Source organism: Coregonus clupeaformis, unplaced genomic scaffold, assembly GCF_020615455.1.
Source record: "Coregonus clupeaformis isolate EN_2021a unplaced genomic scaffold, ASM2061545v1 scaf0123, whole genome shotgun sequence".
NCBI classification, from domain to species: domain Eukaryota; kingdom Metazoa; phylum Chordata; class Actinopteri; order Salmoniformes; family Salmonidae; genus Coregonus; species Coregonus clupeaformis.
In genome coordinates this window covers 419,873-443,597 of record NW_025533578.1, presented here as the reverse complement: position 1 = coordinate 443,597, position 23,725 = coordinate 419,873, and the positions used below count along the sequence as shown (strand labels likewise).

Sequence of the window (23,725 nt, the reverse complement as noted above, 5' to 3'; positions counted from 1 at the left end):
TGGGAGGAGGGGGAGGAGAGAGGGGGAAGGTTGGGGAAAATTACGTAGCGTTAAGTGGTTGTCCAAGGCGATTAAAGGAGTGGTTTACCCAAAATCCAGAAACTCCAAAGTGATTCCATACATTGAAACTAGTTCAGTGGAGTTTACCCTCTCCCCCTCTCTCTCCCTAGATTGCAGAATTGCGACAGCAGCTAAAACGGGTCATGTAACTTGAAGTTGCTGGATGCAGGCCTCGCTCTGCTCTGTTGTCAGTGAATGCATGATTCACAAATCCTGCAAAATGTGGACAAATTCAGCATGTGCTCCCTCGTGGGGGAAATCCTGCTCAGATATGTCCTTATATGGAGCTTGATGTCACAGTTTTATTCGGTGGGAGAAGGAACTGGTGCGAAAGTTGATAGTTAGGCATATCGCAGGTAAAGTTAGTTACAGAAAGTTGATAGTTAGGCATATCGCAGGTAAAGTTAGTTACGCAAAGTGGAAACAGAGATGTCAGCAAGACATCACTGTTTTCCGGTAAAAGATTCATAGAGATGCAGAAGAGAAGGTTAGTAGCAATTCGAAATAGTAAATACTCCTGCAGCCAACCTTATACCACTGTATGTGTAAAGCAAGCACTTAAGCTACGATGGATATGAACGAGATATACAATGTGGAATGATGGGGACAGAAAACTGAAGGATCCTAAAAGATCCAGCCGTTGCTACTGTATGTCAATGGACACAGTGTCATAAAGTGTATTTTTCTTAGTCCAAGTAAGGTGACACAGGGTGGTCATAATGCTTCTTGACAGTGTCATAAACTGTAATTTCTACAAGTTATTTAAAATATGATTTAAAAAAAACATGACTGTAAAGAATTCATTACAACAACAACAAAGGATTTAAGAAACAAACTTTCAAACGAAAGGAAACTTCTTGGCAGGGAAAAAAAATACATTTGAATAAATGTGGGTCTGACCTACTTTTATGTAGGTGTCATAACCAGCCATAAAATAATGCACTATATGTCACAACAGGTGTAAATATATGGGTCATGACAGTGTTATGACCATGTGACAGGTTATGATCATGTCATAAGGTGTTATGACGCTAGGTGTCATGTACCGAAATGGTCAAGTAAATAGCATAACACACACACACACACACACGCACACACGCACACACACACACACACACACACACACACACACACACACACACACACACACACACACACACACACACACACGTGTAGAGCCTCATCTAAATGCCCCAGGGGGTCCCCTCCCACCTTTAGTAGAGGGATCTGTATTAGTATCCATACTTCCCCTAGCATAAAACCAATTCCTCCTATTAGCCCGAACAGCAAACCACTACATCAACTCTAACGTCCCTGTATTGGGCGTAATTTTGACAGTCCAGAACTGCTAGGGTTTCTGTTGCACATAAGGGGGCTGGTCAGAACGTGTGTGCGGACACACGCACACACACACACACACACACACACACACACACACACACACACACACACAGACCGACACAGACGTTGCACCTTCTCTCTCTCCCTCAGCAGCATGACTCACTACCTATTGAACCGCTGTCTCTGATGCTGATAGTGGAACTGTCTCTGATGCTGATAGTGGAACTGTCTCTGATGCTGATAGTGGAACTGTCTCTGATGCTGATAGTGGAACTGTCTCTGATGCTGATAGTGGAACTGTCTCTGATGCTGATAGTGGAACTGTCTCTGATGCTGATAGTGGAACTGTCTCTGATGCTGATAGTGGAACTGTCTCTGATGCTGATAGTGGAACTGTCTCTGATGCTGATAGTGGAACTGTCTCTGATGCTGATAGTGGAACTGTCTCTGATGCTGATAGTGGAACTGTCTCTGATGCTGATAGTGGAACTGTCTCTGATGCTGATGGTGGAACTGAAATGTTATTTCTAAACCTCTCTGAGAGGCTACAACGCCTCCCTTGAAAAACATCTCTTTTGAACTCAGTGCCACTAATATATCTGGTGAAATAAACCACGATGGAGACAGAAGTTGATGACATTTTTACTGTAAGCGTTTCTTGTCTTCTTCCTACTCAGGTGTACGCTGTACAGAACCAATATGGCATTCCACATTCAGAGGTATGTACGTCAATCACGCTGTGAAATTTGCTGAAATTAGTAAATTAACTCTGAAAGGTTTCCTAGTCAAGGTTAATTCTGAACTCTAAAAGGTTTCCTAGTCAAGGTTAATTCTGAACTCTAAAAGGTTTCCTAGTCAAGGTTAATTCTGAACTCTAAAAGGTTTCCTAGTCAAGGTTAATTCTGAACTCTAAAAGGTTTCCTAGTCAAGGTTAATTCTGAACTCTAAAAGGTTTCCTAGTCAAGGTTAATTCTGAACTCTAAAAGGTTTCCTAGTCAAGGTTAATTCTGAACTCTAAAAGGTTTCCTAGTCAAGGTTAATTCTGAACTCTAAAAGGTTTCCTAGTCAAGGTTAATTCTGAACTCTAAAAGGTTTCCTAGTCAAGGTTAATTCTGAACTCTAAAAGGTTTCCTAGTCAAGGTTAATTCTGAACTCTAAAAGGTTTCCTAGTCAAGGTTAATTCTGAACTCTAAAAGGTTTCCTAGTCAAGGTTAATTCTGAACTCTAAAAGGTTTCCTAGTCAAGGTTAATTCTGAACTCTAAACGGTTTCCTAGTCAAGGTTAATTCTGAACTCTAAACGGTTTCCTAGTCAAGGTTAATTCTGAACTCTAAAAGGTTTCCTAGTCAAGGTTAATTCTGAACTCTAAAAGGTTTCCTAGTCAAGGTTAATTCTGAACTCTAAAGGTTTCCTAGTCAAGGTTAATTCTGAACTCTAAAAGGTTTCCTAGTCAAGGTTAATTCTGAACTCTAAAAGGTTTCCTAGTCAAGGTTAATTCTGAACTCTAAAAGGTTTCCTAGTCAAGGTTAATTCTGAACTCTGAAAGGTTTCCTAGTCAAGGTTAATTCTGAACTCTAAAAGGTTTCCCTAGTCAAGGTTAATTCTGAACTCTAAAAAGGTTTCCTAGTCAAGGTTAATTCTGAACTCTGAAAGGTTTCCTAGTCAAGGTTAATTCTGAACTCTAAAAGGTTTCCTAGTCAAGGTTAATTCTGAACTCTAAAAGGTTTCCTAGTCAAGGTTAATTCTGAACTCTAAAAGGTTTCCTAGTCAAGGTTAATTCTGAACTCTAAAAGGTTTCCTAGTCAAGGTTAATTCTGAACTCTAAAAGGTTTCCTAGTCAAGGTTAATTCTGAACTCTAAAAGGTTTCTAGTCAAGGTTCATTCTGAACTCTAAAAGGTTTCCTAGTCAAGGTTCATTCTGAACTCTAAAAGGTTTCCTAGTCAAGGTTCATTCTGAACTCTAAAAGGTTTCCTAGTCAAGGTTAATTCTGAACTCTAAAAGGTTTCCTAGTCAAGGTTCATTCTGAACTCTAAAAGGTTTCCTAGTCAAGGTTCATTCTGAACTCTAAAAGGTTTCCTAGTCAAGGTTAATTCTGAACTCTAAAAGGTTTCCTAGTCAAGGTTCATTCTGAACTCTAAAAGGTTTCCTAGTCAAGGTTCATTCTGAACTCTAAAAGGTTTCCTAGTCAAGGTTCATTCTGAACTCTAAAAGGTTTCCTAGTCAAGGTTCATTCTGAACTCTAAAAGGTTTCCTAGTCAAGGTTCATTCTGAACTCTAAAAGGTTTCCTAGTCAAGGTTCATTCTGAACTCTAAAAGGTTTCCTAGTCAAGGTTAATTCTGAACTCTAAAAGGTTTCCTAGTCAAGGTTAATTCTGAACTCTAAAAGGTTTCCTAGTCAAGGTTCATTCTGAACTCTGAAAGGTTTCCTAGTCAAGGTTAATTCTGAACTCTAAAAGGTTTCCTAGTCAAGGTTAATTCTGAACTCTAAAAGGTTTCCTAGTCAAGGTTAATTCTGAACTCTAAAAGGTTTCCTAGTCAAGGTTCATTCTGAACTCTAAAAGGTTTCCTAGTCAAGGTTAATTCTGAACTCTAAAAGGTTTCCTAGTCAAGGTTCATTCTGAACTCTAAAAGGTTTCCTAGTCAAGGTTAATTCTGAACTCTAAAAGGTTTCCTAGTCAAGGTTAATTCTGAACTGTAAAAGGTTTCCTAGTCAAGGTTAATTCTGAACTCTAAAATGTTTCCTAGTCAAGGTTAATTCTGAACTCTAAACGGTTTCCTAGTCAAGGTTAATTCTGAACTCTAAACGGTTTCCTAGTCAAGGTTAATTCTGAACTCTAAAAGGTTTCCTAGTCAAGGTTAATTCTGAACTCTAAAAGGTTTCCTAGTCAAGGTTAATTCTGAACTCTAAAAGGTTTCCTAGTCAAGGTTAATTCTGAACTCTAAAAGGTTTCCTAGTCAAGGTTAATTCTGAACTCTAAAAGGTTTCCTAGTCAAGGTTCATTCTGAACTCTAAAAGGTTTCCTAGTCAAGGTTAATTCTGAACTCTGAAAGGTTTCCTAGTCAAGGTTAATTCTGAACTCTAAAAGGTTTCCTAGTCAAGGTTAATTCTGAACTCTAAAAGGTTTCCTAGTCAAGGTTAATTCTGAACTCTAAAAGGTTTCCTAGTCAAGGTTAATTCTGAACTCTAAAAGGTTTCCTAGTCAAGGTTAATTCTGAACTCTAAAAGGTTTCCTAGTCAAGGTTAATTCTGAACTCTAAAAGGTTTCCTAGTCAAGGTTCATTCTGAACTCTAAAAGGTTTCCTAGTCAAGGTTCATTCTGAACTCTAAAAAGGTTTCCTAGTCAAGGTTCATTCTGAACTCTAAAAGGTTTCCTAGTCAAGGTTAATTCTGAACTCTAAAAGGTTTCCTAGTCAAGGTTCATTCTGAACTCTAAAAGGTTTCCTAGTCAAGGTTCATTCTGAACTCTAAAAGGTTTCCTAGTCAAGGTTAATTCTGAACTCTAAAAGGTTTCCTAGTCAAGGTTCATTCTGAACTCTAAAAGGTTTCCTAGTCAAGGTTCATTCTGAACTCTAAAAGGTTTCCTAGTCAAGGTTCATTCTGAACTCTAAAAGGTTTCCTAGTCAAGGTTCATTCTGAACTCTAAAAGGTTTCCTAGTCAAGGTTCATTCTGAACTCTAAAAGGTTTCCTAGTCAAGGTTCATTCTGAACTCTAAAAGGTTTCCTAGTCAAGGTTAATTCTGAACTCTAAAAAGGTTTCCTAGTCAAGGTTAATTCTGAACTCTAAAAGGTTTCCTAGTCAAGGTTCATTCTGAACTCTAAAAGGTTTCCTAGTCAAGGTTCATTCTGAACTCTAAAAGGTTTCCTAGTCAAGGTTAATTCTGAACTCTAAAAGGTTTCCTAGTCAAGGTTAATTCTGAACTCTAAAAGGTTTCCTAGTCAAGGTTCATTCTGAACTCTAAAAGGTTTCCTAGTCAAGGTTAATTCTGAACTCTAAAAGGTTTCCTAGTCAAGGTTCATTCTGAACTCTAAAAGGTTTCCTAGTCAAGGTTAATTCTGAACTCTAAAAGGTTTCCTAGTCAAGGTTAATTCTGAACTCTAAAAGGTTTCCTAGTCAAGGTTAATTCTGAACTCTAAAAGGTTTCCTAGTCAAGGTTAATTCTGAACTCTAAAAGGTTTCCTAGTCAAGGTTCATTCTGAACTCTAAAAGGTTTCCTAGTCAAGGTTCATTCTGAACTCTAAAAGGTTTCCTAGTCAAGGTTCATTCTGAACTCTAAAAGGTTTCCTAGTCAAGGTTCATTCTGAACTCTAAAAGGTTTCCTAGTCAAGGTTAATTCTGAACTCTAAAAGGTTTCCTAGTCAAGGTTAATTCTGAACTCTAAAAGGTTTCCTAGTCAAGGTTAATTCTGAACTCTAAAAGGTTTCCTAGTCAAGGTTAATTCTGAACTCTAAAAGGTTTCCTAGTCAAGGTTAATTCTGAACTCTAAAAGGTTTCCTAGTCAAGGTTCATTCTGAACTCTAAAAGGTTTCCTAGTCAAGGTTCATTCTGAACTCTAAAAGGTTTCCTAGTCAAGGTTCATTCTGAACTCTAAAAGGTTTCCTAGTCAAGGTTCATTCTGAACTCTAAAAGGTTTCCTAGTCAAGGTTCATTCTGAACTCTAAAAGGTTTCCTAGTCAAGGTTCATTCTGAACTCTAAAAGGTTTCCTAGTCAAGGTTAATTCTGAACTCTAAAAGGTTTCCTAGTCAAGGTTAATTCTGAACTCTAAAAGGTTTCCTAGTCAAGGTTAATTCTGAACTCTAAAAGGTTTCCTAGTCAAGGTTAATTCTGAACTCTAAAAGGTTTCCTAGTCAAGGTTAATTCTGAACTCTGAAAGGTTTCCTAGTCAAGGTTAATTCTGAACTCTAAAAGGTTTCCTAGTCAAGGTTAATTCTGAACTCTAAAAGGTTTCCTAGTCAATGTTAATTCTGAACTCTAAAAGGTTTCCTAGTCAAGGTTAATTCTGAACTCTAAAAGGTTTGCTAGTCAAGGTTAATTCTGAACTCTAAAAGGTTTCCTAGTCAAGGTTAATTCTGAACTCTAAAAGGTTTCCTAGTCAAGGTTAATTCTGAACTCTAAAAGGTTTCCTAGTCAAGGTTAATTCTGAACTCTAAAAGGTTTCCTAGTCAAGGTTCATTCTGAACTCTAAAAGGTTTCCTAGTCAAGGTTAATTCTGAACTCTGAAAGGTTTCCTAGTCAAGGTTAATTCTGAACTCTAAAAGGTTTCCTAGTCAAGGTTAATTCTGAACTCTAAAAGGTTTCCTAGTCAAGGTTAATTCTGAACTCTAAAAGGTTTCCTAGTCAAGGTTAATTCTGAACTCTAAAAGGTTTCATAGTCAAGGTTAATTCTGAACTCTAAAAGGTTTCCTAGTCAAGGTTAATTCTGAACTCTAAAAGGTTTCCTAGTCAAGGTTAATTCTGAACTCTAAAATGTTTCCTAGTCAAGGTTAATTCTGAACTGTAAATGTTTTCCTAGTCAAGGTTAATTCTGAACTCTAAAAGGTTTCCTAGTCAAGGTTAATTCTGAACTCTAAACGGTTTCCTAGTCAAGGTTAATTCTGAACTCTAAAAGGTTTCCTAGTCAAGGTTAATTCTGAACTCTAAAAGGTTTCCTAGTCAAGGTTAATTCTGAACTCTAAAAGGTTTCCTAGTCAAGGTTAATTCTGAACTCTAAAAGGTTTCCTAGTCAAGGTTAATTCTGAACTCTAAAAGGTTTCCTAGTCAAGGTTAATTCTGAACTCTAAAAGGTTTCCTAGTCAAGGTTAATTCTGAACTCTAAAAGGTTTCCTAGTCAAGGTTAATTCTGAACTCTGAAAGGTTTCCTAGTCAAGGTTAATTCTGAACTCTAAAAGGTTTCCTAGTCAAGGTTAATTCTGAACTCTAAAAGGTTTCCTAGTCAAGGTTAATTCTGAACTCTAAAAGGTTTCCTAGTCAAGGTTAATTCTGAACTCTAAAAGGTTTCCTAGTCAAGGTTAATTCTGAACTCTAAAAGGTTTCCTAGTCAAGGTTAATTCTGAACTCTAAAAGGTTTCCTAGTCAAGGTTAATTCTGAACTCTAAAAGGTTTCCTAGTCAAGGTTCATTCTGAACTCTAAAAGGTTTCCTAGTCAAGGTTCATTCTGAACTCTAAAAGGTTTCCTAGTCAAGGTTAATTCTGAACTCTAAAAGGTTTCCTAGTCAAGGTTCATTCTGAACTCTAAAAGGTTTCCTAGTCAAGGTTCATTCTGAACTCTAAAAGGTTTCCTAGTCAAGGTTAATTCTGAACTCTAAAAGGTTTCCTAGTCAAGGTTAATTCTGAACTCTAAAAGGTTTCCTAGTCAAGGTTCATTCTGAACTCTAAAAGGTTTCCTAGTCAAGGTTCATTCTGAACTCTAAAAGGTTTCCTAGTCAAGGTTCATTCTGAACTCTAAAAGGTTTCCTAGTCAAGGTTCATTCTGAACTCTAAAAGGTTTCCTAGTCAAGGTTAATTCTGAACTCTAAAAGGTTTCCTAGTCAAGGTTAATTCTGAACTCTAAAAGGTTTCCTAGTCAAGGTTCATTCTGAACTCTAAAAGGTTTCCTAGTCAAGGTTCATTCTGAACTCTAAAAGGTTTCCTAGTCAAGGTTAATTCTGAACTCTAAAAGGTTTCCTAGTCAAGGTTAATTCTGAACTCTAAAAGGTTTCCTAGTCAAGGTTCATTCTGAACTCTAAAAGGTTTCCTAGTCAAGGTTAATTCTGAACTCTAAAAGGTTTCCTAGTCAAGGTTCATTCTGAACTCTAAAAGGTTTCCTAGTCAAGGTTCATTCTGAACTCTAAAAGGTTTCCTAGTCAAGGTTAATTCTGAACTCTAAAAGGTTTCCTAGTCAAGGTTAATTCTGAACTCTAAAAGGTTTCCTAGTCAAGGTTAATTCTGAACTCTAAAAGGTTTCCTAGTCAAGGTTCATTCTGAACTCTAAAAGGTTTCCTAGTCAAGGTTCATTCTGAACTCTAAAAGGTTTCCTAGTCAAGGTTCATTCTGAACTCTAAAAGGTTTCCTAGTCAAGGTTCATTCTGAACTCTAAAAGGTTTCCTAGTCAATGTTAATTCTGAACTCTAAAAGGTTTCCTAGTCAAGGTTAATTCTGAACTCTAAAAGGTTTCCTAGTCAAGGTTAATTCTGAACTCTAAAAGGTTTCCTAGTCAAGGTTAATTCTGAACTCTAAAAGGTTTCCTAGTCAAGGTTAATTCTGAACTCTAAAAGGTTTCCTAGTCAAGGTTAATTCTGAACTCTAAAAGGTTTCCTAGTCAAGGTTAATTCTGAACTCTAAAAGGTTTCCTAGTCAAGGTTCATTCTGAACTCTAAAAGGTTTCTAGTCAAGGTTCATTCTGAACTCTAAAAGGTTTCCTAGTCAAGGTTAATTCTGAACTCTAAAAGGTTTCCTAGTCAAGGTTCATTCTGAACTCTAAAAGGTTTCCTAGTCAAGGTTAATTCTGAACTCTAAAAGGTTTCCTAGTCAAGGTTAATTCTGAACTCTAAAAGGTTTCCTAGTCAAGGTTAATTCTGAACTCTAAAAGGTTTCCTAGTCAAGGTTCATTCTGAACTCTAAAAGGTTTCCTAGTCAAGGTTAATTCTGAACTCTAAAAGGTTTCCTAGTCAAGGTTAATTCTGAACTCTAAAAGGTTTCCTAGTCAAGGTTAATTCTGAACTCTAAAATGTTTCCTAGTCAAGGTTAATTCTGAACTCTAAAAGGTTTCCTAGTCAAGGTTAATTCTGAACTCTAAAAGGTTTCCTAGTCAAGGTTCATTCTGAACTCTAAAAGGTTTCCTAGTCAAGGTTAATTCTGAACTCTAAAAGGTTTCCTAGTCAAGGTTAATTCTGAACTCTAAAAGGTTTCCTAGTCAAGGTTCATTCTGAACTCTAAAAGGTTTCCTAGTCAAGGTTAATTCTGAACTCTAAAAGGTTTCCTAGTCAAGGTTAATTCTGAACTCTAAAAGGTTTCCTAGTCAAGGTTAATTCTGAACTCTAAAAGGTTTCCTAGTCAAGGTTCATTCTGAACTCTAAAAGGTTTCCTAGTCAAGGTTCATTCTGAACTCTAAAAGGTTTCCTAGTCAAGGTTCATTCTGAACTCTAAAAGGTTTCCTAGTCAAGGTTAATTCTGAACTGTAAAAGTTTTCCTAGTCAAGGTTAATTCTGAACTCTAAAAGGTTTCCTAGTCAAGGTTAATTCTGAACTCTAAAAGGTTTCCTAGTCAAGGTTAATTCTGAACTCTAAAAGGTTTCCTAGTCAAGGTTAATTCTGAACTCTAAAAGGTTTCCTAGTCAAGGTTCATTCTGAACTCTAAAAGGTTTCCTAGTCAAGGTTAATTCTGAACTCTAAAATGTTTCCTAGTCAAGGTTCATTCTGAACTCTAAAAGGTTTCCTAGTCAAGGTTCATTCTGAACTCTAAAAGGTTTCCTAGTCAAGGTTCATTCTGAACTCTAAAAGGTTTCCTAGTCAAGGTTCATTCTGAACTCTAAAAGGTTTCCTAGTCAAGGTTAATTCTGAACTCTAAAAGGTTTCCTAGTCAAGGTTAATTCTGAACTCTAAAAAGGTTTCCTAGTCAAGGTTAATTCTGAACTCTAAAAGGTTTCCTAGTCAAGGTTAATTCTGAACTCTAAAAGGTTTCCTAGTCAAGGTTAATTCTGAACTCTAAAAGGTTTCCTAGTCAAGGTTAATTCTGAACTCTAAAAGGTTTCCTAGTCAAGGTTAATTCTGAACTCTAAAAGGTTTCCTAGTCAAGGTTAATTCTGAACTCTAAAAGGTTTCCTAGTCAAGGTTAATTCTGAACTCTAAAAGGTTTCCTAGTCAAGGTTCATTCTGTATCGTAATCATGACTTTGCTGTGTGTGTTATTTTTTCAGTTTTCACCCAAACCATCTGTCTCTGTGTCACTGTATGTCTCTCTCTTTGCCCGTCTGTCTGTCTGTCTGTCTGTCTGTCTGTCTGTCTGTCTGTCTGTTTTTCTGTCTGTTTGTTTGTCTGTCTGACTGTCTACCTACCCATCTGTCCTCCTGTCTCTCTCTCTCTCTCTCCTGTCTGTGTTTCAGTTGGCCAAGCTTCACCAGTTGTCTATGCAGCAGCAAGGCCTGGCCGCCCAGATGAGCCAACAGCAAGCCAACTCTGTCATGTCTGGTACGTACCCCGGGGGGGGGTATTCATGAAGTATTCAAAAGGAGCCAAAGAGGAGCTTTCTTTTGTCAATAGATGAGGAAGCAGTATTTCCTCCTTCCCTTCTCTTCTTCAGATGATCTCCAGGCAGACATGCCTCATTATAATACATATTTATTGATGATTCATGAATGTATGAATCAGTCAGTCAGCACTGTAGAAGCACAACAAAGATCTATTGAAATGAGAAGCTTGTTGTGAAGTCCAGTGACTCAACAGAAGGATAAACAGTAGCTTGTTGTGTAGTCCAGTGACTCAACAGAAGGATAAACAGTAGCTTGTTGTGTAGTCCAGTGACTCAACAGAAGGATAAACAGTAGCTTGTTGTGAAGTCCAGTGACTCAACAGAAGGATAAACAGTAGCTTGTTGTGTAGTCCAGTGACTCAACAGAAGGATAAACAGTAGCTTGTTGTGTAGTCCAGTGACTCAACATAAGGATAAACAGTAGCTTGTTGTGTAGTCCAGTGACTCAACAGAAGGATAAACAGTAGCTTGTTGTGTAGTCCAGTGACTCAACAGAAGGATAAACAGTAGCTTGTTGTGTAGTCCAGTGACTCAACAGAAGGATAAACAGTAGCTTGTTGTGTAGTCCAGTGACTCAACAGAAGGATAAACAGTAGCTTGTTGTGTAGTCCAGTGACTCAACAGAAGGATAAACAGTAGCTTGTTGTGTAGTCCAGTGACTCAACAGAAGGATAAACAGTAGCTTGTTGTGTAGTCCAGTGACTCAACAGAAGGATAAACAGTAGCTTGTTGTGTAGTCCAGTGACTCAACAGAAGGATAAACAGTAGCTTGTTGTGTAGTCCAGTGACTCAACAGAAGGATAAACAGTAGCTTGTTGTGTAGTCCAGTGACTCAACAGAAGGATAAACAGTAGCTTGTTGTGTAGTCCAGTGACTCAACAGAAGGATAAACAGTAGCTTGTTGTGAAGTCCAGTGACTCAACAGAAGGATAAACAGTAGCTTGTTGTGTAGTCCAGTGACTCAACAGAAGGATAAACAGTAGCTTGTTGTGTAGTCCAGTGACTCAACAGAAGGATAAACAGTAGCTTGTTGTGAAGTCCAGTGACTCAACAGAAGGATAAACAGTAGCTTGTTGTGTAGTCCAGTGACTCAACAGAAGGATAAACAGCTCTGTAAATAAATACTTCTTAGTAGAAAGAGCACCACAATTATTTGTTTTTTGTTTATACACTTTAAATGCATAATGGTGTTTATTTACATACTTTAAATGCATAATGGTGTTTATTTACATACTTTAAATGCATAATGGTGTTAATTTACATGCTATAAATGCACAATGGTGTTTATTTGCATGCTTTAAATGCACAATAGGAACACAATGATATATTCCACTGTCTGCAGCTAAAGCAGGGATAGAGAGAAAATGAGAGAGGAGAGGAGGGGAGATGAAGAGAGAGAGAGAAGAAAGAGGAGAGGAGAGAGATGGAAAGGAAGCAGGAGAGAGAGAAAGAGGAGAGGATCCTCTCTCTGTGTTATGGATGGGGAATCCTCTCTCTGTGTTATGGATGGGGGATCCTCTCTCTGTGTTATGGATGGGGGATCCTCTCTCTGTGTTATGGATGGGGGATCCTCTCTCTGTGTTATGGATGGGGAACCTCTCTCTGTGTTATGGATGGGGGATCCTCTCTCTGTGTTATGGATGGGGGATCCTCTCTCTGTGTTATGGATGGGGGGGTTCTGAGAGAGAAAGAGGAGAGGATCCTCTCTCTGTGTTATGGATGGGGGATCCTCTCTCTGTGTTATGGATGGGGGATCCTCTCTCTGTGTTATGGATGGGGGACCCTCTCTCTGTGTTATGGATGGGGGATCCTCTCTCTGTGTTATGGATGGGGGATCCTCTCTCTGTGTTATGGATGGGGGATCCTCTCTCTGTGTTATGGATGGGGGGGTTCTGAGAGAGAGAAAGAGGAGAGGATCCTCTCTCTGTGTTATGGATGGGGGATCCTCTCTCTGTGTTATGGATGGGGGGGTTCTGATCCTCTCTCTGTGTTATGGATGGGGGATCCTCTCTCTGTGTTATGGATGGGGGACCCTCTCTCTGTGTTATGGATGGGGGATCCTCTCTCTGTGTTATGGATGGGGATCCTCTCTCTGTGTTATGGATGGGGGATCCTCTCTCTGTGTTATGGATGGGGGGGTTCTGATCCTCTCTCTGTGTTATGGATGGGGGATCCTCTCTCTGTGTTATGGATGGGGGGGTTCTGATCCTCTCTCTGTGTTATGGATGGGGGACCCTCTCTCTGTGTTATGGATGGGGGGGTTCTGATCCTCTCTCTGTGTTATGGATGGGGATCCTCTCTCCGTGTTATGGATGGGGGGGTTCTGATCCTCTCTCTGTGTTATGGATGGGGATCCTCTCTCTGTGTTATGGATGGGGGATCCTCTCTCTGTGTTATGGATGGGGGATCCTCTCTCTGTGTTATGGATGGGGGATCCTCTCTCTGTGTTATGGATGGGGAATCCTCTCTCTGTGTTATGGATGGGGATCCTCTCTCTGTGTTATGGATGGGGACCCTCTCTCTGTGTTATGGATGGGGACCCTCTCTTGTGTTATGGATGGGGATCCTCTCTCTGTGTTATGGATGGGGACCTGTGTTATGGATGGGGAATCCTCTCTCTGTGTTATGGATGGGGGATCCTCTCTCTGTGTTATGGATGGGGGATCCTCTCTCTGTGTTATGGATGGGGGGGTTCTATTAAGTTGCAATGTAAAAAGCTCATCAGTCATGGCAGTGTTATAGTCTGTTAAGAAACACTGTTTAGAAAGAAAGCCAAGCTCCTTACTGAGACGAGGAGAGGAGAGACAGGAGAGTAGAGACAGGAGAGGGGAGAGAGGAGAGTAGAGACAGGAGAGTAGAGAGGAGAGACAGGATAGACAGGAGAGGAGAGACAGGAGAGACAGGAGAGGAGAGACAGGAGAGACAGGAGAGGGAAGAGAGGAGAGACAGGAGAGGGGAGAGAGTAGAGATAGGATAGACAGGAGAGAGGAGAATAGAGACAGGAGAGTAGAGACAGGATAGACAGGAGAGAGGAGAATAGAGACAGGAGAGTAGAGACAGGATAGACAGGAGAGAGGAGAATAGAGACAGGAGAGTAGAGACAGGATAGACAGGAGAGAGGAGAATAGAGACAGGAGAGTAGAGACAGGATAGATGGTAGAGTAGAGACAGGACAGACAGGAGAGTAGAGACAGGACACACAGGAGAGTAGAGACAGGACATACAGGAGAGTAGAGAGGAGAGACAGGAGAGTAGAGAGGAGAGACAGGAGAGTAGAGACAGGAGAGTAGAGACAGAAGAGTAGAGAGGAGAGACAGGAGAGTAGAGACAGGAGAGACAGGAGAGTAGAGACAGGATAGATGGTAGAGTAGAGACAGGACAGACAGGAGAGTAGAGACAGGACACACAGGAGAGTAGAGACAGGACATACAGGAGAGTAGAGAGGAGAGACAGGAGAGTAGAGAGGAGAGACAGGAGAGTAGAGACAGGAGAGACAGGAGAGTAGACACAGGAGAGACAGGAGAGTAGAGACAGGAGAGGAGAGACAGGAGAGACAGGAGAGTAGAGACAGGAGAGACAGGAGAGTAGACACAGGAGAGACAGGAGAGTAGAGACAGGAGAGACAGGAGAGTAGAGACAGGAGAGACAGGAGCGTAGACACAGGAGAGACAGGAGAGTAGAGACAGGGCAGACAGGAGAGAGGAGACAGGAGAGTAGAGACAGGAGAGACAGGAGAGTAGAGACAGGAGAGACAGGAGAGGGGAGACAGGAGAGGAGAGACATGAGAATAGAGAGGAGAGACAGGAGAGTAGAGACAGGATAGACAGGAGAGTAGAGACAGGAGAGACAGGAGAGACAGGAGAGTAGAGACAGGACAGACAGGAGAGACAGGAGAGTAGAGAGGAGAGACAGGAGAGTAGAGACAGGACAGACAGGAGAGTAGAGACAAGAGAGTAGAGAGTAGAGAGGAGAGACAGGAGAGTAGAGAGGAGAGACAGGAGAGGGGAGACAGGAGAGACAAGAGAGTAGAGAGGAGAGACAGGAGAGACAAGAGAGTAGAGAGGAGAGACAGGAGAGTAGAGAGGAGAGACAGGAGAGGGGAGACAGGAGAGTAGAGAGGAGAGACAGGAGAGACAGGAGAGTAGAGAGGAGAGACAGGAGAGGAGAGACAGGAGAGTAGAGAGGAGAGACAGGAGAGGAGAGACAGGAGAGGAGAGAGGAGAGACAGGAGAGAAGAGACAGGAGAGGAGAGACAGGATAGACAGGAGAGGAGAGACAGGAGAGTAGAGACAGGAGAGACAGGAGAGAGGAGAGAGGAGAGTAGAGACAGGAGAGTAGAGACAGGAGAGTAGAGACAGGAGAGACAGGAGAGGGGAGAGAGAGAGTAGAGACAGGAGAGACGGTAGAGTAGAGACAGGAGAGACAGGAGAGATGGTAGAGTAGAGACAGGAGAGACGGTAGAGTAGAGACAGGAGAGACGGTAGAGTAGAGAGGAGAGACGGTAGAGACAGGAGAGGAGAGAAAGGATAGATGGTAGAGTAGAGACAGGATAGACAGGAGAGTGTAGAGAGTAGAGACAGGACAGACAGGAGAGTAGAGACAGGAGAGACAGGAGAATGGAGACAGGAGAGACAGGAGAGTAGAGAGGAGAGACAGGAGAGTAGAGAGGAGAGACAGGAGAGGAGAGACAGGAGAGTAGAGACAGTAGAGACAGGAGAGACAGGAGAGGAGAGACAGGAGAGGAGAGACAGTAGAGACAGGAGAGGAGAGAGGAGAGGAGAGACAGGACAGGCAGGAGAGTAGAGACAGGAGAGTAGAGAGGAGAGACAGGAGAGGAGAGACAGGAGAGGAGAGACAGGACAGACATGAGAGTAGAGAGGAGAGACAGGAGAGTAGAGACAGGAGAGGAGAGACAGGACAGGCAGGAGAGTAGAGACAGGAGAGTAGAGAGGAGAGACAGGAGAGGAGAGACAGGAGAGGAGAGACAGGAGAAGAGAGACAGGATAGACAGGAGAGGAGAGACGGTAGAGTAGAGACAGGAGAGACAGGAGAGACGGTAGAGTAGAGAGGAGAGACAGGAGAGACGGTAGAGTAGAGAGTAGAGACAGGACAGACAGGATAGATGGTAGAGTAGAGACAGGACAGACAGGAGAGTAGAGAGTAGAGACAGGAGAGTAGAGACAGGAGAGACTAGAGAGGAGAGACAGGAGAGTAGAGAGTAGAGACAGGAGAGTAGAGAGGAGAGACAGGAGAGGGGAGACAGGAGAGACGGTAGAGTAGAGACAGGAGAGACAGGAGAGTAGAGAGGAGAGACAGGAGAGTAGAGAGGAGAGACAGGAGAGACAGGAGAGTAGAGAGGAGAGACAGGAGAGGAGAGAGGAGAGACAGGAGAGGGGAGACAGGAGAGTAGAGAGGAGAGACAGGAGAGACAGGAGAGTAGAGAGGAGAGACAGGAGAGACAGGAGAGTAGAGAGGAGAGACAGGAGAGGAGAGAGGAGAGACAGGAGAGGGGAGACAGGAGAGTAGAGAGGAGAGACAGGAGAGAAGAGACAGGAGAGACGGTAGAGTAGAGACAGGAGAGACGGTAGAGTAGAGACAGGAGAGACAGGAGAGGGGAGAGAGAGAGTAGAGATAGGAGAGACGGTAGAGTAGAGAGGAGAGACAGGAGAGATGGTAGAGTAGAGACAGGAGAGGAGAGACAGGATAGATGGTAGAATAGAGACAGGACAGACAGGAGAGTAGAGACAGGACAGACAGGAGAGTAGAGACAGGAGAGACAGGAGAGTAGAGACAGGAGAGACAGGAGAGTAGAGAGTAGAGACAGGAGAGTAGAGAGGAGAGACAGGAGAGTAGAGACAGGAGAGACAGGAGAGTAGAGACAGGACAGACAGGAGAGTAGACACAGGAGAGACAGGAGAGTAGAGAGGAGAGACAGGAGAGGAGAGACAGAAGAGTAGAGACAGGAGAGACAGGAGAGTAGAGACAGGAGAGACAGGAGAGTAGAGACAGGAGAGGAGAGGAGAGACAGGATAGACAGGAGAGTAGAGACAGGACAGACAGGAGAGTAGACACAGGAGAGACAGGAGAGTAGAGACAGGACAGACAAGAGAGTAGAGAGGAGAGACAGGAGAGGAGAGACATGATAGACAGGAGAGGAGAGACAGGAGAGGAGAGACAGGAGAGTAGAGAGGAGAGAGAGGAGAGACAGGAGAGGAGAGACAGGAGAGGAGAGACGGTAGAGTAGAGACAGGAGAGACGGTAGAGTAGAGAGTAGAGAGGAGAGACAGGAGAGACGGTAGAGTAGAGACAGGACAGACAGGAGAGTAGAGAGTAGAGACAGGACAGACAGGAGAGTAGAGACAGGAGAGTAGAGACAGGAGAGACAGGAGAGTAGAGAGGAGAGACAGGAGAGACAGGAGAGTAGAGAGGAGAGACAGGAGAGTAGAGACATGAGAGTAGAGACAGGAGAGACAGGAGAGTAGAGACAGGACAGACAGGAGAGTAGACACAGGAGAGACAGGAGAGTAGAGACAGGACAGACAGGAGAGTAGAGAGGAGAGACAGGAGAGTAGAGACAGGAGAGTAGAGACAGGACAGACAGGAGAGGAGAGACAGGAGAGTAGAGACAGGAGTGGAGAGACAGGGGAGACAGGAGAGTAGAGACAGGAGAGACAGGAGAGTAGAGACAGGGCAGACAGGAGAGTAGATACAGGAGAGACAGGAGAGGAGAGACAGGAGAGGAGAGACAGGACAGACAGGAGAGTAGAGAGGAGAGACAGGAGAGAAGAGACAGGAGGGACGGTAGAGTAGAGAGGAGAGACAGGAGAGACGGTAGAGTAGAGACAGGAGAGGAGAGACAGGATAGATGGTAGAATAGAGACAGGACAGACAGGAGAGTAGAGAGTAGAGACAGGACAGACAGGAGAGTAGAGAGGAGAGACAGGAGAGTAGAGAGGAGAGACAGGAGAGGAGAGACAGGAGAGTAGAGACAGGACAGACAGGAGAGTAGACACAGGAGAGACAAGAGAGTAGAGACAGGACAGACAGGAGAGTAGAGAGGAGAGACAGGAGAGTAGAGACAGGACAGACAGGAGAGGAGAGACAGGAGAGTAGAGACAGGAGAGACAGGAGAGTAGAGACAGGAGAGACAGGAGAGGGGAGACAGGAGAGGAGAGACAGGAGAGTAGAGAGGAGAGACAGGAGAGTAGAGACAGGAGAGACAGGAAAGTAGAGACAGGAGAGACAGGAGAGTAGACACAGGAGAGTAGAGAAAGGAGAGGAGAGACAGGAGAGAAGAGACAGGAGAGACAGGAGAGTAGAGACTGGAGAGACAGGAGAGTAGAGACATGAGAGACAGGAGAGTAGAGACAGGAGAGTAGAGACAGGAGAGTAGAGACAGGATAGTATAGAGGAGAGACAGGAGAGTAGAGAGGAGAGACAGGAGAGGAGAGACAGGAGAGTAGAGACAGGAGAGACAGGAGAGAAGAGACAGGAGAGGAGAGACAGGAGAGTAGAGACAGGAGAGGAGAGACAGGAGAGTAGAGACAGGATAGATGGTAGAGTAGAGACAGGAGAGACAGGAGAGGAGAGACAGGAGAGTAGAGAGGAGAGACAGGAGAGGAGAGACAGGAGAATAGAGACAGGAGAGACAGGAGAGTAGAGACAGGAGAGACAGGAGAGTAGAGACAGGAGAGACAGGAGAGTAGAGACAGGAGAGAAGAGACAGGAGAGTAGAGACAGGAGAGACAGGAGAGTAGAGACAGGAGAGGAGAGACAGGAGAGGAGAGACAGGAGAGAAGAGACAGGAGAGACAGGAGAGTAGAGAGGAGAGACAGGAGAGAAGAGACAGGAGAGACAGGAGAGTAGAGACAGGAGAGACAGGAGAGTAGAGACAGGAGAGAAGAGACAGGAGAGAAGAGACAGGAGAGGAGAGAGGAGAGACAGGAGATACAGGAGAGAAGAGACAGGAGAGTAGAGACAGGAGAGACAGGAGAGTAGAGACAATAGAGTAGAGAGTAGAGACAGGAGAGGAGAGACAGGAGAGAAGAGACAGGAGAGAAGAGACAGGAGAGAAGAGACAGGAGAGTAGAGACAGGAGAGACAGGAGAGAAGAGACAGGAGAGTAGAGACAGGAGAGTAGAGAGTAGAGACAGGAGAGGAGAGACAGGAGAGACAGGAGAGAAGAGACAGGAGAGAAGAGACAGGAGAGAAGAGACAGGAGAGTAGAGACAGGAGAGACAGGAGAGAAGAGACAGGAGAGTAGAGACAGGAGAGACAGGAGAGGAGAGACAGGAGAGGAGAGACAGGACAGACAGGAGAGTAGAGAGGAGAGACAGGAGAGGAGAGACAGGAGAGTAGAGACAGGAGAGACAGGAGAGAAGAGACAGGAGAGTAGAGAGGAGAGACAGGAGAGTAGAGACAGGAGAGGAGAGACAGGAGAGTAGAGACAGGATAGATGGTAGAGTAGAGACAGGAGAGACAGGAGAGGAGAGACAGGAGAGTAGAGAGGAGAGACAGGAGAGGAGAGACAGGAGAATAGAGACAGGAGAGACAGGAGAGTAGAGACAGGAGAGACAGGAGAGTAGAGACAGGAGAGACAGGAGAGTAGAGACAGGAGAGAAGAGACAGGAGAGTAGAGACAGGAGAGACAGGAGAGTAGACAGGAGAGACAGGAGAGTAGAGACAGGAGAGGAGAGACAGGAGAGGAGAGACAGGAGAGAAGAGACAGGAGAGACAGGAGAGTAGAGAGGAGAGACAGGAGAGAAGAGACAGGAGAGACAGGAGAGTAGAGACAGGAGAGACAGGAGAGTAGAGACAGGAGAGAAGAGACAGGAGAGAAGAGACAGGAGAGTAGAGAGGAGAGACAGGAGATACAGGAGAGAAGAGACAGGAGAGTAGAGACAGGAGAGACAGGAGAGTAGAGACAATAGAGTAGAGAGTAGAGACAGGAGAGGAGAGACAGGAGAGAAGAGACAGGAGAGAAGAGACAGGAGAGAAGAGACAGGAGAGTAGAGACAGGAGAGACAGGAGAGAAGAGACAGGAGAGTAGAGACAGGAGAGTAGAGAGTAGAGACAGGAGAGGAGAGACAGGAGAGACAGGAGAGAAGAGACAGGAGAGAAGAGACAGGAGAGAAGAGACAGGAGAGTAGAGACAGGAGAGAAGAGACAGGAGAAAAGAGACAGGAGAGTAGAGACAGGAGAGACAGGAGAGGAGAGACAGGAGAGGAGAGACAGGACAGACAGGAGAGTAGAGAGGAGAGACAGGAGAGGAGAGACAGGAGAGTAGAGACAGGAGAGACAGGAGAGAAGAGACAGGAGAGTAGAGAGGAGAGACAGGAGAGTAGAGACAGGAGAGGAGAGACAGGAGAGTAGAGACAGGATAGATGGTAGAGTAGAGACAGGAGAGACAGGAGAGGAGAGACAGGAGAGTAGAGAGGAGAGACAGGAGAGGAGAGACAGGAGAATAGAGACAGGAGAGACAGGAGAGTAGAGACAGGAGAGACAGGAGAGTAGAGACAGGAGAGACAGGAGAGTAGAGACAGGAGAGAAGAGACAGGAGAGTAGAGACAGGAGAGACAGGAGAGTAGACAGGAGAGTAGAGACAGGAGAGGAGAGACAGGAGAGGAGAGACAGGAGAGAAGAGACAGGAGAGACAGGAGAGTAGAGAGGAGAGACAGGAGAGAAGAGACAGGAGAGACAGGAGAGTAGAGACAGGAGAGACAGGAGAGTAGAGACAGGAGAGAAGAGACAGGAGAGAAGAGACAGGAGAGTAGAGAGGAGAGACAGGAGATACAGGAGAGAAGAGACAGGAGAGTAGAGACAGGAGAGACAGGAGAGTAGAGACAATAGAGTAGAGAGTAGAGACAGGAGAGAAGAGACAGGAGAGAAGAGACAGGAGAGAAGAGACAGGAGAGTAGAGACAGGAGAGACAGGAGAGAAGAGACAGGAGAGTAGAGACAGGAGAGTAGAGAGTAGAGAGTAGAGACAGGAGAGGAGAGACAGGAGAGAAGAGACAGGAGAGACAGGAGAGAAGAGACAGGAGAGAAGAGACAGGAGAGTAGAGACTGGAGAGACAGGAGAGAAGAGACAGGAGAGTAGAGAGTAGAGACAGGAGAGGAGAGACAGGAGAGAAGAGACAGGAGAGAAGAGACAGGAGAGAAGAGACAGGAGAGTAGAGACAGGAGAGAAGAGACAGGAGAGAAGAGACAGGAGAGTAGAGACAGGAGAGTAGAGAGTAGAGACAGGAGAGGAGAGACAGGAGAGAAGAGACAGGAGAGACAGGAGAGAAGAGACAGGAGAGAAGAGACAGGAGAGTAGAGACAGGAGAGTAGAGACAGGAGAGTAGAGAGTAGAGACAGGAGAGTAGAGACAGGAGAGTAGAGAGGAGAGACAGGAGTGCATAATGTTTCACTGTGTGATTCCCGTGTTATAATTGGGGTTTTACTGTGAAATTAATAATGTTTCACTGTGTGATTCCCCGTGTTATAATTGGGGTTTTACTGTGAATTGAATAATGGTTCACTGTGTGATTCCCGTGTTATAATTGGGGTTTTACTGTGAATTGAATAATGTTTCACTGTGTGATTCCCCGTGGGTTTAGTTACCTATTTTTTCTCCCAGCAGGAATGGACTCCAATTCCCAGACCTCATCACAGGAACTGCTCATTCCTAATGACGTAAGTGTAGCAAGCAATACTTTGTCTGCTATGTAAGAAACACTGCCACATAACAGACCTGAACAATACTATTCAGTACAGTCAGACACCCACCCACTACTCATTCCAGCGCTGTTCTCTGATGCATTCCAACGTTGCCTCTAACTCGACGGGCAAAACTGGGAAAAGCGTGTTGAAATCACTTCGTAACGATGTCACCTCTCTCTCGTCATCTCTCTGTCTCTGTCTCTCTCTTGCTCTCCCTCCCTCCCTCCCTCCTTCTTTCCCATCTCTCCGTCCATAAGTCTCAGCGGAGTTCTATGAGTTTGCACTAAATCTAGTCATGAAGCTTGACATATTGAAAGGCTCTGTGCTGTCAAAACAGAGCAGGAAATAAAGCAACCAGAGGGCTTTCAACTGAGCCCTCCTTCCACACAATACCGTAGAACTCACCCCAGCCCAGGACAGTCCTCCCCAGCTCGGCCCACCCCAGCCCAGGACAGCCCTCCCCAGCTCGGCCCACCCCAGCCCAGGACAGCCCTCCCCTGCTCAGCCCACTCCAGCCCAGCCTTCACTACCCAATTCCCTCCCCAGCCCCTCCCAGGCCCTTTCCCAGGTCCTTTTCTAGCCCCTCCCCAGCCCCTCCCCAGCCCTTGCCCCAGCCCCTCCCCCAGTCCTTCCCCCAGGTCCTCCCCCAGCCCCTTCCCCCCCCAGCCCCTCCCCCAGCCACTCCCCAGCCCAACTCCGCATGGCCCTGCATAGAGGTGGGTGGAAGTAGTAGGACTTAGTGCGGGGGACACATACTTTAGACTTGAGCCAGAGCAGGGGCTTCCCAACCAAATTCCACCAGCCACTAATATTGCCACCCAACACTCCTGGAGAAGTGCCCTGATATGCTGGCCTTTGTTGTATCTGTCCCTGGATGTCAGAAGAGACGGACTGCATGGTTCTGAAGTTCACCCTAGTCATCCATCCTAGATCTCTGCCAGGACAGGAAGGATGAGAATAAACATCAGGACAGGAAGGATAAACATCAGGACAGGAAGGATAAACATCAGGACAGGAAGGATAAACATCAGGACAGGAAGGATAAACGTCAGGACAGGAAGGATAAACATCAGGACAGGAAGGATAAACATCAGGACAGGAAGGATAAACATCAGGACAGGAAGGATAAACATCAGGACAGGAAGGATGAGGATAAACATCAGGACAGGAAGGATAAACATCAGGACAGGAAGGATAAACATCAGGACAGGAAGGTTAAACATCAGGACAGGAAGGATGAGGATAAACATCAGGACAGGAAGGATAAACATCAGGACAGGAAGGATAAACATCAGGACAGGAAGGATAAACATCAGGACAGGAAGGATAAACATCAGGACAGGAAGGATGAGGATAAACATCAGGACAGGAAGGATAAACATCAGGACAGGAAGGATAAACATCAGGACAGGAAGGATAAACGTCAGGACAGGAAGGATAAACATCAGGACAGGAAGGATAAACATCAGGACAGGAAGGATAAACATCAGGACAGGAAGGATAAACATCAGGACAGGAAGGATAAACATCAGGACAGGAAGGATAAACGTCAGGACAGGAAGGATAAACATCAGGACAGGAAGGATAAACGTCAGGACAGGAAGGATAAACGTCAGGACAGGAAGGATAAACATCAGGACAGGAAGGATAAACATCAGGACAGGAAGGATAAACATCAGGACAGGAAGGATAAACATCAGGACAGGAAGGATAAACATCAGGACAGGAAGGATAAACATCAGGACAGGAAGGATAAACGTCAGGACAGGAAGGATAAACATCAGGACAGGAAGGATAAACATCAGGACAGGAAGGATAAACATCAGGACAGGAAGGATAAACGTCAGGACAGGAAGGATGAGGATAAACATCAGGACAGGAAGGATAAACGTCAGGACAGGAAGGATGAGGATAAACATCAGGACAGGAAGGATGAGGATAAACATCAGGACAGGAAGGATAAATGTCAGGACAGGAAGGATAAACATCAGGACAGGAAGGATAAACGTCAGGACAGGAAGGATAAACATCAGGACAGGAAGGATAAACGTCAGGACAGGAAGGATAAACATCAGGACAGGAAGGATAAACATCAGGACAGGAAGGATGAGGATAAACGTCAGGACAGGAAGGATAAACGTCAGGACAGGAAGGATGAGAATAAACGTCAGGACAGGAAGGATAAACGTCAGGACAGGAAGGATGAGAATAAACGTCAGGACAGGAAGGATAAACATCAGGACAGGAAGGATAAACGTCAGGACAGGAAGGATAAACGTCAGGACAGGAAGGATGAGGATAAACGTCAGGACAGGAAGGATAAACATCAGGACAGGAAGGATAAACATCAGGACAGGAAGGATAAACGTCAGGACAGGAAGGATAAACATCAGGACA

General features: G+C 44.1%; 1 protein-coding gene across 4 annotated transcripts in view; it reads left to right on the top strand.

Moving 5' to 3' along the window:
• The window catches only part of LOC121574705 (poly(rC)-binding protein 3), a 162,145-nt gene that overhangs the window by 116,832 nt on the left and 21,588 nt on the right, over nt 1-23,725 (top strand). For all 4 annotated transcript variants that reach the window (XM_041887252.2, XM_041887250.2, XM_041887248.2 and 1 more), the window contains 3 exons: nt 2,079-2,120; nt 10,480-10,564; nt 21,249-21,301. In XM_041887252.2, the coding sequence (XP_041743186.1) occupies nt 2,079-2,120; nt 10,480-10,564; nt 21,249-21,301 (180 nt within the window). The remainder of the gene's footprint in view (nt 1-2,078; nt 2,121-10,479; nt 10,565-21,248; nt 21,302-23,725) is intronic.